General features: G+C 43.4%; 1 protein-coding gene across 1 annotated transcript in view; it reads right to left on the reverse strand.

Annotated features, from left to right (window-relative positions):
• ADAMTSL3 (ADAMTS like 3) overlaps positions 1-14,122 on the reverse strand; it is a 274,961-nt gene that overhangs the window by 146,666 nt on the left and 114,173 nt on the right. Inside the window, exon 9 of the mRNA XM_040968470.1 lies at positions 1,498-1,572. Coding sequence (XP_040824404.1) covers positions 1,498-1,572 — 75 coding nt within the window. The remainder of the gene's footprint in view (positions 1-1,497; positions 1,573-14,122) is intronic.

Consider the following 14,122-nt stretch of genomic DNA (forward strand, 5'->3'; position numbering starts at 1 on the left):
CATAACTGTCATAATAAAGCTAAGGGTTAAAAAGAGTTTTGGGAGCCTGGCACAACAGCATAACTTGCTAATCCTCCCCCTTCAAGTGCCAGGATTTCATATGGGCGCCAGTTCTAATCCCAGCAGCCCCACTTCCCATCCAGCTCCCTGCTTGTAGCCTGGGAAAGCAGTCGAGGACGGCCCAAAGCCTTGGGACCCTGCACCCATGAGGGAGATCTGAAGGAAGCTCCTGGCTCCTGGCTTCAGATTGGCTCAGCTCTCTGACTATTGTAGCCACTTCGGGAGTGAACCAGTGGACAGAAGAACTTTCTCTGTGTCTCTCCTTCTCCCTGTAAAAATCTGCCTTTCCAATAAAAATAAATGAATAACGGTTTTTGTGGTTTTTTAAAAAGAGCTTTGACAATCTTTCATTTTCAATGTCATAAAGAAATTTTCTTGCTTTGCTAATTTGGATGATCATACTCGATAGTATTTTTTATCAAGATTTTAATCTGATGAAGACCTTAAGTATTTTTGCTATACATTTTTTTCAAAAGACATTTCTGATTAGAATTATGGTCCTAGATTTAAAATATCCAAACACATTCCATGCTTTGGCCCTGAGAAACTCTCCCATGATTTATAAATCTATGATAGTGGCCTGTGGGAAGAAAAAAAGGCAGATGTACAGCACTTTGATTCAGTGGTCCTTGATTTGCACGGCTGTCCTACAGCTGTTGTGAGCACTGTGTGGGCAGAGTCGGATGGACACTGCCAACTTCTTCAAGGCCAGGGCAGATGACCCACTTCTGAATACAACTGGAAGGCTTTGGCCAGAACAAACAAACAAGTAGTTCCAGTTCCTTTAGGTTTTAACAATCAGATTGACTAACACAGAGTAGAAGCCACGTCCCTTTGCCAAAGAAATGATAACCTCATCATTGTCTATTTTTCAAAAACTTCATGTTCTGGGAAATCTCGGTCCACTCTGAGTACTCCATAGCCTGGTCTTGCTACTCAGCCGTAGACACCAATTAACTTGAAATTTTTTAAGTTCTTCCCATCCACTGCCGCCCCCAATTTCCTGACAAAGCTGATAATCTAAAATATTCCTAGTTTACTCTTCACATAAACAAACCTTATTTCAAATAAAATCTGACTTTCATCTTCCATGGGAGGAATTAATTCCAAACTGGTATCTTTTCCGTGGGAGCATGAGACCAGAAAAGTTAAAATGCCGATTATTTCTCTGGAGACACTGACTATTTCAGTGTCGTGGACTAAATTCATGAAATTATTTCTTTTTCTGAAACATAATTAATAACGCTAAATCTTTTGATTCATGCACATGGATGTCCTTTGGTTTGTTTAGGTCTTCCCTCTTTCAACATAATTTTTATACCCTTGTTTTCATAACATGCATGTTACATGAACTGTGTGAAGACCCCTTGTGTATGTAAAGGACCTGGTACGGTGCCCGGACTGAAATCAAAACCATGAAAATCCACATCTACTTACAGAGATGGGCAGGTCCTTTCACTGTGATTCTCACGCTTCGACTCCCCAGAGGCACAGCAATCACCGTTTCTTCTCCTAGGAGAGGACACAGGACAGCTAGCACCGTACCTCTTGACACCCATGACCACGAGCACGTGATCCAAGCCCGGGGCACCCGGCACAGAGAGATTCATTTCCAGCCTACAGCCAAGAAAGCCTTGCACAGACATCACTATGCGTGAGGTGGATTAACTACCACTCACAGAACCTGATGGGAACACAGATCAAAACAACATTAAAGGAAGTCTAGAGAATGATCTGATCTCCCACCTCAATGTTTCTGTTCTACAGGACTCATTCACGTGCTTTGAAGGGGTCAGGGATGTTGGTCCAAATCTTACCACACCCAGTCATTTAGGACTGCTTCTCTTCTCTAAAGGCACAATTGCAGTAACACAGACCCCATGGATCCCACAGTCTAAAATAGTGTGTTGGCTTAAGACAAATATCTGGAAATCTTAGGTCTAAATAATTACCTAACAGAAATCATGGTTCACACAGGTTTTTTTTTCCAAGCTATTACACATTCTGATAATTTAACTTTTACATACACAAAATCATCTAAGGACACATATGCAATGTTAACCCACCAGTGTTTTTTGTGTCCAAGTGACACTAGAATGTTACCAATGACATGAACAACTTGGAGCAGATGCTGATTTTACTTATTTATTCATTTTGCTTTACAGAGGACTTCATGTCTATCTCTTGTTAAGTTTGTATATTCTATTAAATAGCTACTATTGAAAGGAAAGGGTAAACTACCAGTAAACTTACTGCCCTAGGATCATCTGTGGTGACACTCTGACAAATGAATTGTTTCTGAATTGTTGCTGGTGTTTAAAAGGAAACTATGGATTCTGCCTACCTGTCCATCAGTAACTGTAAGCCGTCCATCACTGTAACTGCCATCAGTACTACAGCAGTTACATACCTAAGAGTATTCATATGAAGAAATACTCTGCAAATGGGCATTTAACACAACTGTCAAATTGGTACTTGGGATGCCCACATACTACATTTTGTGTGACTTGCTCAAGTCCCGGCCCCCTCTGCTCTTTATTCAACTTCCTGCCAATGTGCACCTGGGAGGCAACAGACAATGGTTCACGTACGTGGATCCCAGTCACCCACAGACACCAAGATTGAAGTCCTGGCTCCTGTCTTCAGACAAGTCCAGTTCTGCAGTTGTGTGCTTTTGGGGAGTGAGCCAGTGAATGGATGGTTTCTCTGTTTCTCTGATTTTCAAATACAATTAAAAATCAAAAAGTTAAAAAAAAAAGTGATGTTCCCCACGTGGTAGTCTAGCAGCTAAAGTCCTCACCTTGCATGCTCAGGAATCTCATATGGGTGCTGGTTCTAATCCCAGCAGTCCCACTTCCAATCCGGCTCCATGCTTATGGCCTGGGAAAGCAGGGGAGGATGCCCAAAGCTTTGGGACCCTGCATCTGTGTGGGAGACCTGGAAGAGGCTCCTGGCTCCTGGCTTTGAATCAGCTGAGCTCCTGCCATTGCGGCCACTTGGGGAGTAAACAAACGGACACAAGATCTTTCTCTCTGTCTCTCCTCCTCTCTGTATATCTGACTTTCCAACAAAAAGCAAATAAATCTTAAAAAAACAAAAAACCCAAAGTAAAGTATAACCAAAAATATGGAGAACCCCATTATAGAAGTATATGTATTTAAGTAATACATTCTCGTGTATATGCAATTTGTAACATATAAGTATATATTATAGTATATTATGTATACACATAATAGTGTATAAATAATCATATTGTGAAATTGCACATTAGTAAATAATAGAGTAATATTTCCATTTTTTTCAAATATTTATTTTTATTGGAAAGTCAGATCTACAAAGAGACACAGAGACACGGAGAAAGATCTTCTGTCAGCTGGCTCACTCCTCAAGTGGCCACAGCAGCCAGAGTTCACCTAATCAGAAGTCAGGACTCAGGAGCTTTTTCCAAGTCGCCCATGCAGGTACAGGGTCCCCAGGTTTCGGACCATCCTCAACTGCTTTCCTAGTCTACAAGCAGGAAGCTGGATGGGAAGTGGAGCAGCTGGGACAGGAGCCAGTGCCCGTATGGGATTCTGGCACCTGTAAGGTGAGGATTTAATCACAGAGCTATCGCGCCAGGCCCGAAAGTTTTATTCTTTAGTCCTTTAACCACACGGAAGAGTTTTTACCAAATCATTGGCAAGTGACTATCTCTAGTTAGGGAACTAAGAGATGGGGAGTGAAGTGGAAAACATGCTTTTAGTTTTGTTCTGTTTTCTATAATTAAAATGATGAGTCATTTAAAGTTTTTGAAACTAAAAAGTTTGTTAAAAAAGAAAAAAAACAGCAGAAATTTTTGCTATACGAATTTTGCAAAACCTTGAGCAAATATGTAAGTTCTAAATAATAGGAAGATTGAAATGCTATTGCCAGTTAGTGATATAAGCCAACACAACCCTGGTAACGAAGGAAAACAGAATGCACAAAAATATGTAGATGTTGATTTTAAATATCCCTATGGGTAAAATTATTAAATAAAATAAGGTAGAGGTCAGTATCGTAGTGTAGCAACACCACCATTCCATATCAGAGCCCAGTTGCAATTCCAGCTGCTCCGTTTTCAATACAGACCCTTGCTAATGTGCCTGGGAAGGCAGAGGACAATGGTCCACATACGTGGGTCCCAGCAGCCAACCACACAGGAAACCCAGAGAGAGCTCTGAGATCCCGTTTTCAGCCTGGAGCAGCCCCAGTCATTGTGGCCATTTGGAGAGCGATCCATCAGACAGAGTTCTCAATATGTCTCTCATTTCTCTCTGCCTTTCAAATTAAAAGAAAAATTTTTAAAAGAAAAAAACCAACTCTAGAAATCTATCACAAAAACTGCAGCACACATGGCTAAACAGAATACATTGCAAACACAAATGATTTGTTCAATATTTGTGGTTATATGGTTGGGTTACATGAACACATCAAAGAAATTAAATAGTATGATCACTTCAATGAATATTAAAATGTATGTGTTAAAATTCAGCAAAACAGTCACTAATAAGTCCCTATTGAAGTCAAGGACAGAAGAAGTCATCCTCAATTTGATTAAGAAAATCAGAATCTATAGGCACACTCATTGGCAAAATATCAAATTAACAAAGTGCCCCAACAAAAATATCATCACCATTATTTTCCCATACTGTTCTGGAGATCTTAGTCAATGTAATTTAGGGGGAAAAATACCTTATAGGAATTATATGCTAGAAAGAAAATAGTTTAAAATGTCATTATTTGTAGATCACATGATTACTTGGAATTTTAAGGAAAAATAAGATTACATTACAAGAAAGTTCAACCCAGCATCTTGACCTGATAGGCTCAAGAGGTGGATACCTCAGCAGGCCTTGGAATCAGGCTGGGGGCTTCTCCATTCCCCTGTTATCCTTCTTCTGCTGCTTTCCTGCTTATTACTGATACAGTATAACTAGGCAGTCAGCTACAGTTCAGGCAAGCTGGAACTCCAGTACCCCTGCAATGTAGCTCTATCTTTACACCCTTGGCTTGATGCACCCATCTTCCCAGAATGCACCTGCCCTATCTGGGATCAGAGTGCATGTTTAGGACCAACCCCACTTCATCTCCAACTGGAGCTGTGCCCTCTTCTCTGTAAGAAGAGGTGGAAGGTGGAAGATAGGTTTCTTTCTACCATGGAGCAATATACAACACCCATTTACTCTCTTTTTCACTGTGGGTGGGTTTTATTTCTTTTTCTCTTGTTTAGTGCAACTTTTTTGCCCACCCATACTGGGTATTTTTTCTCTGTGTGCCCACCCACACATGTCTCCACACAGCGATTTTATCTCTGCAAGAGACAAGAACCTGAATTGGAAATCAAATACTCACTGTCCACAAAACTATCACGGTCAATGACTGGGGAGAACGCAGTCCTGAGGGGATGAAAACCCTAACAACATTCTCCAAATTCGCCTCCATTTGCACCTTGATAACTGATAAGCAGACAAAGGATCTGTTAATTGGGAATATCGCTTAATAATTAGTGGGAGTTGCTGAAAGAAATGCTTCCTTTGTTGTGTGACAAGGGAAGGAGATAGTGGGAATGGAGAGGTCCCTAACCAAACCACCTCTGGGAGAAGCAGCTTCCCAGGGCTTTTACAGCAAGGGTGGAGGAACATCCAGGAGGCAGGGAAAGGCAAAGGGCAGAGGGTCCTTCTTGCTCAAGCAGCACACATCTCCAGCAGCACTCTGACTCAGCCAGGTTGGCTCCCTCTGAATACAAAGAAGCCTTCCTGAAATACTTGCAGACAAGAAGACTCAAGGGACTGGACCTATTTCAGGTTCTCTTCTTGGGATTCTGTGCCCCCACTCTCACCTCTTACTAAATCCTCAACTCTGGGCTGCCTAATCACGGAGGTCAAGACACTGAGGGAAAACCATGAGTTTGAAAGATGGAAGACTTGCCTTTGAGTGGCTGTGGTTTGCTCAGACACTCGTATCTCAGAGGAAGCAATTGACTTGGGATGGTTTCCAGTCCGTGAGTATCATGTTGGAACAACCAACTTGGCGAATACCTGCAATACAGTCCTTTAACCACTTTATTTCTGCTGTTCATTTTGGGCAAATGTTCTAGTGTATCTCTCCAGAGCCAACCTAGTAAGGAGGGTGACTCACATGGAAGAAAAAACGCTAGAGTCACATGTCCTACAAAGTCCATAACAAGATTATGGAGACAAAGTGGGCTTTTGACAATTATAAGGCACTTACAGATTCCTAAATTACCTAGTAAATGCAATCACTGATATTTTTGGAGAAGAAAGTGGGAAAATCAAAATGGTCACTAACCTAATGATAGTGAGTAAAGTGGGAAGATTCCAAAATTATTTACTGATTTAAATGTTTATGCTCATCTTCCTGAAAGGCAGAATGGTTTTCTACTCCATCTGCTGTCACATTCCTCAAACGTTTACAACAGCCAGAGCTGAGCTAAGGCTGAAGCCAGGAATCCAAAATTCCATTTGGGTCTGTTAGATGGGTAGCAGGGGCCCAAGTACTTTACCCACCATCTGCCGCCTCTCAACAGCAGGACGTTGGAATTGAGGACCGGAGTCAGGGATTGAATCCGGGAACTCTTAACAAGGGAGTTAGAGATCTTCATCAGCAACTTAACCACTAAACTAATTGCTCATCCTAGGGCGGACTTCTTGACATGGAACAAAACAAGTCCGTGACTCTAGTAACTTTCAGCACCAGAGAGACTTCATAGCGCCTACAAATACTACAGAGACTCACAGCAAACCGGAAGCACACAGAGAGACGAAACTTAAAACTGTCCATAGTACTAGCTCTATACGGAAAGAGATTTATGCACATGGCTCTGACTTCCTCTGTTCACAAAACTTTCTCACTGGGTAGTTTTTCTTTTCCTTTTTGAACTTAATCTCCTTAACACTTCAGGCAATGTAATCCATTCTCAAAGAATATACAGCTTCCTCACTGCCATGATAGAAGTGACCCCACATCAGGTCATTACACTGCAATGGTTAAGAGGCCTGGTTTGGGGGCTTGGCGGTCACAGACTCTGCAGAGGAAGAAACAGAAGCACAGCACCGGATGGATGCTACGAGTCATCACCAAGTTGGGCTGCAGCCTTTTTTTGTCAGGGTCAGGACTCAGGGGGACGGTACGGAAGAGACATTTCCCATCTCCTGCCTTTTGGAAAGATCAAGAAGAGCTGCTTTCGTAAGAAAAAGGGACTTCTAGAAAGCTCAGGAGGGGTAGTTTATTTTGATTACAATAACGCAAAAGCCCCTCCTGTTGGGGTAGGGACTTCCTTGCTCAAGAATCGAGCTGTCTGCAGTTCCACAGCACGAGCAAATGAAGTCGGAGATGCCATCTCCTCTGGCAAAACACCCTTCCAGTTACACACACATATTTTCCCGTTTACTAAGTGTGCCTTGGATGGTCTGACTTCTTTGGAAACCTTGCTAGCTTGTACCGGTTGCTTAAAGAGATGATACTGAACATGTTGCATAAATTTGCATTGTTTAGGGTTATGGAAATAAGTTCAGGGGTCTTTCCAAAGCACAAACCAGAAACACTTTAGGGCCAACCTAATAAAACCAGGTCCCTGTCCCTGATGCCTTTGCTGTGGATCTTTTTTTTTTTTTTTTCAGGCCCCCACGTGTCTCTCCCCTTGGCTTGCAGCTCTGCTGTCTTCACTGTGGTGATCGGAAACAAACTCCTTACAAAACCTTAATGCACTCAATTATGTGAATGGTACAAGGCTCAAGCTGGCCATGAAGGACTCAGAATTGAACTGTCACCTCTGTACCTAATGTTGTAACACTAGACACCATTTTGAGATGTTCTGCAGGAGCTTCAAATTCTGATCAAAGACAGGAATAAGAAATCCACCCATAGATCTCAGAAGAGCTGGAGCCCCGTTTGCCCTCACAGCACAATACAACACCTCCAATCCAAAGAAGGCCAAGGGCACAAAGGGCCCATCAGAGCTACACATGTGAGGTGACTGCACCCTGCTCAAACCCCACCTTATCTGGAGATTCCCCACTCTTAACTGCTTGTGGAGTAAAAGACCTGAACAGCAGCTGTCTGCCCTTATTGCACATAAGCTACTTTCTTCTACCACCCTGGTGCCATCAACTGTCTCTGCATCAGGCAGGCCCACCTAGCTTTGGGGTCCTACAGCAATTCCTCCAGCCAGTTTTTGGGTGTTCTACAACACCAATGTATAAGAAAATCAAATACATACTGGAATCAGTATCAGAAGGAGAGATGTTTTGTTTGTCTGAAGAAGTTTATAACAACTTATTATATATGCACTTGTTCATAGGTAACAAAAACCAAAAGCACCACCTTTTTTTTTTTCATTTGCTTGTTTCCCTGAGGGAAAAGACAGACTTTGTAAGTATAACTGCCTCTCTGTTTTACTTAAAATTGATACAGTATTGCATGAAGTCTATGATTTCTGGCAGTGAATGTGACTCTATTTTTTTAGTTTTTGTCAGTCTGACATTGATCTTCAAATAATGAAACAATACAAAATAAGAATCACACATTATCAACAGAGAAAGGGAGCTGGTGTTGTGGCATAGTGATGCCAGGATCCCATGGAGGAACCAGTTGGTGTCCAGGCTGTTCCACTTGTAGCCCAACTCCCTGCTAAAGGCCTGGGAAAAGCAGCAGCAGGTGGCCTAAATTTTGCATTCTTGCAACTTGGATAGAGTTTTTGGCTCCTGGCTTCAACAAGGGCTGCATTCATTTGGGGAATGAAACCAGTGAATGAAGATTCCTTTCTCTCTGTTGCTCCCTCTCGTAACTCTTTTAGATAAATATATACATCTTTAAAAAATGGATTAAGGCTTTTGAAAATTCTCCCCTCCAGAAGACTGTCAGAATCCACATTTTCGAGACTCTGGAAATGAACCGAGAGCTCCCAGTAATCTGGGGAGTTAATGTTCACTTGATAAGAATAGCAAGTTGTGTATCATATTAACCTCCTCATTCCTATCTCCCTCCTTCTCAACCTCATGGTAACCTTGAAAACAATCCTGCTAGACCCTGCAGGAGTTGGGATGGGCCAGAAGCTCCCCCAAAGTCCAGTCCCCAATTGTCCTCCTTTGATCCATATGGTGCTGACTTGGAAGCCCCCACTCACAGAGCTGTCTTTATTTTACCCGACTGGGAGTTTTCCTAGTGCAGAGACAGTCTGTGCTTAGGGCATGTATCCAAACCAAGCAGAGGAGACTTTTGAACTCTGAGGCTGCAGGAGGTGGTGAGGAGCAGTTAGGGAAAACAATAAGAATGAGATTCTATAGGCAGTTTTTGGGAAGTTCCAACATATTGTTAGGAAACCCCTGGGTCACCAGAATGGGCAGCACTTTGGGTGTGCCCAGGAAAGACCTGAGAAAACTTGCAGCTGTCACCTCTGGCTATTGTGGGAGCTCTGCCTAAGTAGAAACCATCCAGCTGAGAACTGAAGGAGTATTCTCCACAAACACATAAAACACACTAATTCTAACCAGGGCCTCATGGCGGTGGAGTGGCGGAGTGGGGGGAGGGGGAGGAGGGAAACCCGATTTCCATGAAGCTAAGTTTGATTCCTGATCTGCAGGGGAGAAAACTGAAGCAAGATTGAGGCATAGTGTTGCTCCAGGAGCAAAGATCATGTTTTAAATCCAACGAGATCACATCCCAAAGGCGCCATCTTAAACGGCTGTCAAGGGCCATAGTTAGCACAATGGTAGGCCCTAACAGAATGTTTTCTCTAACATGAATAACACTGAATAAATAAAAGCCACTGAATATGGAAAGAGGGAAAAAAAAACCAAAGAGAAGCTTTTTTTGTTTGTTTGTTTAATTATTTGAAAGGCAGAGTGACAGAGAGTGAGAGAGAGCTTCCATCTAAAGGCTTATTTCTCCAAATATCCTTGTCAGGGCTGGGCAAGGTTGAAATCAGGAACGAGAAACTTGATGTGGGCCTCCCATGTGGGTGTCAAGGACCCAAGCAATTGGACCATGAGCCAATCTCACCCAAGAACATTAGTAGGAAGGTAGAACATAGACATGGAGTAGCAGGAACTGGAACCAGGCAGTCTGACACAGACAGACTGAACCACTGTTCCATAACATTGGCATCCTTTCCTTCTTAATCGCGGAACATTGGCAAGCAAGTGTAGAAAGGATGCTAGAATCAAAAAGTCACCATTCGCAGAGAGCATCGATGCCTGCTAATCCATGGCACAAAAGATAATCACAAACTATAATATTTACACCTTGTCGAGGTCTTGTACATCTCTTGTAGTGAAATGCCGGTCTATGAGGCAAGGTGAAAAACTTTCACCCCTTTGCCTTCATGGCATACCTGCCCCCTTTGCCAGCTCAGCCTGTGCGTAGCTTGACCTGTGCATAATTAAGCACTGCAGCGTTTATGCTTAGAGCTTGAAGTTTCTGCAAGCAGGTCCTTGTGTGGAGGCAACCGCCCCAAACTCCCAGGAGATAAGCAGGTATGCACAGAAATCACGTCTGGCTTAACAATTGATGGGAAGAGGTTTTCCAAGATTTCCCATCCCCACAGGTAATGACTGAGGCCAGACAAGAGCTGCATGGCCCTTCTTGGATGCGTGATGGAACTCAGAGGCTATGCAGCTATCCACCACCTCTTAAGGTTGTCTCTTTTCCCTTTTCCTGCCACCTGTTGTGAAGCACAGGCAAAAGGGTTTCCTCAGGACTCCCAAACTGCTGCAGTCCCAGAACCCTCAAAGGAAACCTGTTTCCTTGGCTTCAACACCCTGCCTTCAATCACTAGTTTTTCAGTGCAAGAGGCATGGGAATTTGGACTTGGTAACATCTCTACACTGCACTGACCTGTAGTTCAGCTTGCTTAGCTTAGTAAGACTGTGTCAAGCTGATATCCTGGGCTTTCTGATGTGTTGCAACGTAAAACGTATAACATCTCTTTGATGTGTTCCTGCCACACATGCTCAATCCAGTTCTGATCAGGACCCAGACTTGACTGGCTGGTTAACAGGAATTACACAACACACATATTAACAAATTACAACAGAGAAAGTTATCAGAAAAGTCCAGGGTCCATTGTTGTGGCACAGTGCAGAGCACCATTACCTGAGATTCTGACATCCTCTATGGGTATCGGTTCTAGTCCCAACTGTTCCACTTTCAACCCAGCTCCCTGCTAATGCACTTAGGAAAGCAGCAGAGGATGGCCCAAGTGTTTGGGCCCCTACACCCACATGGGAGACCTGGAAGAAGCTGTTGGCACCTAGCTTCTATTTGACCTACTGTGGCTATTACTGTCATTTGGGGAGTGAACCAGCAGGTAGAAGGTCTCTCTTTACCACCTCTTCTCTCTATATCCCTCTGTCTTTCAAATAAATCAATCAACCTTAAAAAAATTAAAACCTCTTCTACTCTCTCTGTAACTCTTTTCAGTGAAATAAAAATAAATCCTAAGAAAATTTTACAAAAAAAAAAGAAAATTAAGAATATGGTCATTCTAAAAGACAAGAGGATAACCTGTTTAATAAAAAATCAATATCATGAACAGAAGTGATCTTAATAAATAGGCTAAACACATTGGGAAAATAAATGTAACTATCCAATGAACTAGATTTCTCTATGACGTATTTTTTTAACAGAGAAATGCCTCCCAAAGATTTTTATATTACTTATGAGTCGCCTCGAAAAACATGTTAAATGATGAATTCCTGACCCTCCCCTCCACCACATATAGGAGCAATCACCATCCAGCATAAAAATTTTCCCTATTAGCGTCCTTGCAGAAAAGGCAGTTGTTGCTCTAATATGCAGCACGTTGAGAAGCTCTGACGCAGGAGAGGGAGTGAGGAAAGCACAAGACACAGAGAGAGAAGACAGGCCATCGTCACAAACTTCCCATCTCTTCACACTCTCAGCTCTGACCAGAGAGACAGCGCCAGGCAAAGGACCCTGGCTGCCCCTGGCCATGCAGCGGATTCTAAGGAAGAGGAGTCAATTGTGTGAAATTCTCTCTAGACGAGGGCTTTTTTAAAATGCCATTTGTGGAGTAGGGAGCACCGTGGCTCAGCAGAGAAACTCAGCTCCACTTTAGCAGCTCAAGTCCTGGCTGCTCCACTTCTGGTCCAGCTCCCAGCTGATGCACCTGGAAGGCAGAGGAAGCCTGTCCGAGTGCTAGGGTCCCTGCACCCATGTGGGAGTCCCAGGCCCTGGGTTCCTACAACTGATGATTACACTCACTTGGGGAGTGAATCAGCACATGGAAGACCGTGTGTGCATTTGTGTGTGCGTGCGTGCGTGTGTGATGTGTGTGTGTCTCTCTCTTGTACTCTACCTTTGGAATACATAAGACTTCTTTTTTTTTTTAATTACAAAAAGAAAACCTCTTGGCATAAAGAGGTCATTAGTGAGCTTTGTAAGAACAGACTCATCGGAGGCTCTGCTTTGAGGAAGCAGTGATGATGTAACAGCAGAGACAGCCAGTGTAAACAGTTTTTCCAAATCTTGGCAATACCAGCTAGGCGGATAGTTAGGGTGGAAACCGGAGACTTGGTGCATTAGGAGTTTTCTCTATACATTTTAAATATATGTCGAGAAATCTTTTTATATATTTTACATGTAAAAACTACACGCTCATGTTTCTACAGGCGTGTGTGCACACACACACTAAGACACGCGTAGACACGGATGCACACATTTTTAAAATGACACTTTCATTTAAGGGGAAGAGACTGGATCATGTTCACCCTGATGGGAAAGATAAAGGAGATAAGGCAGCAAGTGCATGAGGGTGGAGTGAGACCTCCGGGGAAGTGGGGAGGCAGGATCCAGAAACAGATGGAGGATGAACTAGCTTGGGAAGGGAAGGAGACTCCTGTGCCTCAGCTGGGAGGGTGCGGGGAGGGGATGGGTGCAGCTGCAGGGCGAGGTCCCTTCTGGTAGTTCCTGTTTTAGTGTGTGTGAGAGTGTGTGTGTTTCTTTTCCGGCAATCTTCTTTGGATCCTAACCTGGAATCAGGTTTCCTAAATGGCCCACAAATGCTTAAAAGGAAAATATATTCCCTCAACATGCAGTTCTCAGTACACAGCAATGAATGTATCACTAGTAATTACATCACACATCTTGAGGGGTTTTTTTGTTGTTGTTATTGTTGTTAATCACTGATACACAATTTATTATTTGTGCCTTTAATCCTACTACTTTTGACATAAAACTGCTATCCATGCTTTTTTTTCTTTTAATTTTCAAAGATTTGTATTCATTTTCATTTTAATTGAAAGCCCGAGAGACAGGGTGATATAGCCACTGGTTTACTCCTCAAACACCTACAACGGCCAGGGCTGGTCCCAGCTGAAACCAGGAAGAGAAAGGCACTCAAAGACTTGCACTGCACCACCCATGCTTCCCACAGGGTGTGCACTGGCAGGGAACTGGACAGGAAGTGTGGGCTCTGGGTCTTGAACCAGGCGCTCTGATGCGGTATGCAGGCGTCTGACACAGCTACATAACCACTACACCCAAGGCCCATCCCTGCTCATGCTTTGTTTTGCCCATTGGGATAACCACAGTCTGAAATCCCAAACACCTCCTGGAAAGATTCCCCTGGACCTGACCTGGACCGAAAGCTGGAGACTGGCTGCAGGGAGGCAATCATGGTAGGGACGGTGGTCCTGTGGCTGCAGATGCCGTTTCTGAGGCCTATGCCTCCTCAGGGCGCAGAATGCAATAGCTGAAACCTGCCACCTGCAGATAAGGCTGCTTTGGTCCCATCCTACGATTATGGTGACAGTCAGTTATGGGACCTCTTGGATTTGTTGTCAGAGTTGGTGATGGCAAAAGAGAATGCATTCATGATCTGGAATGCTTCCAGAACCTTCAAAGGAGGGTAAGGGATCTTCGATATGCCACTCGTTGACTATGCCATCTTTCAGGGATCCTTATTGTCACTCCTCAGATGCCATCTGCTTTGATTTTACTCTGCAAACTACTGTGACCTGATCACAGACTCTGGAATGGGTAGACCTGCGTTGGAATACCA

This window comes from Ochotona curzoniae, unplaced genomic scaffold (assembly GCF_017591425.1).
Source record: "Ochotona curzoniae isolate NIBS_2020 unplaced genomic scaffold, NIBS_Ocur_1.0 scaffold_4701, whole genome shotgun sequence".
NCBI lineage: Eukaryota > Metazoa > Chordata > Mammalia > Lagomorpha > Ochotonidae > Ochotona > Ochotona curzoniae.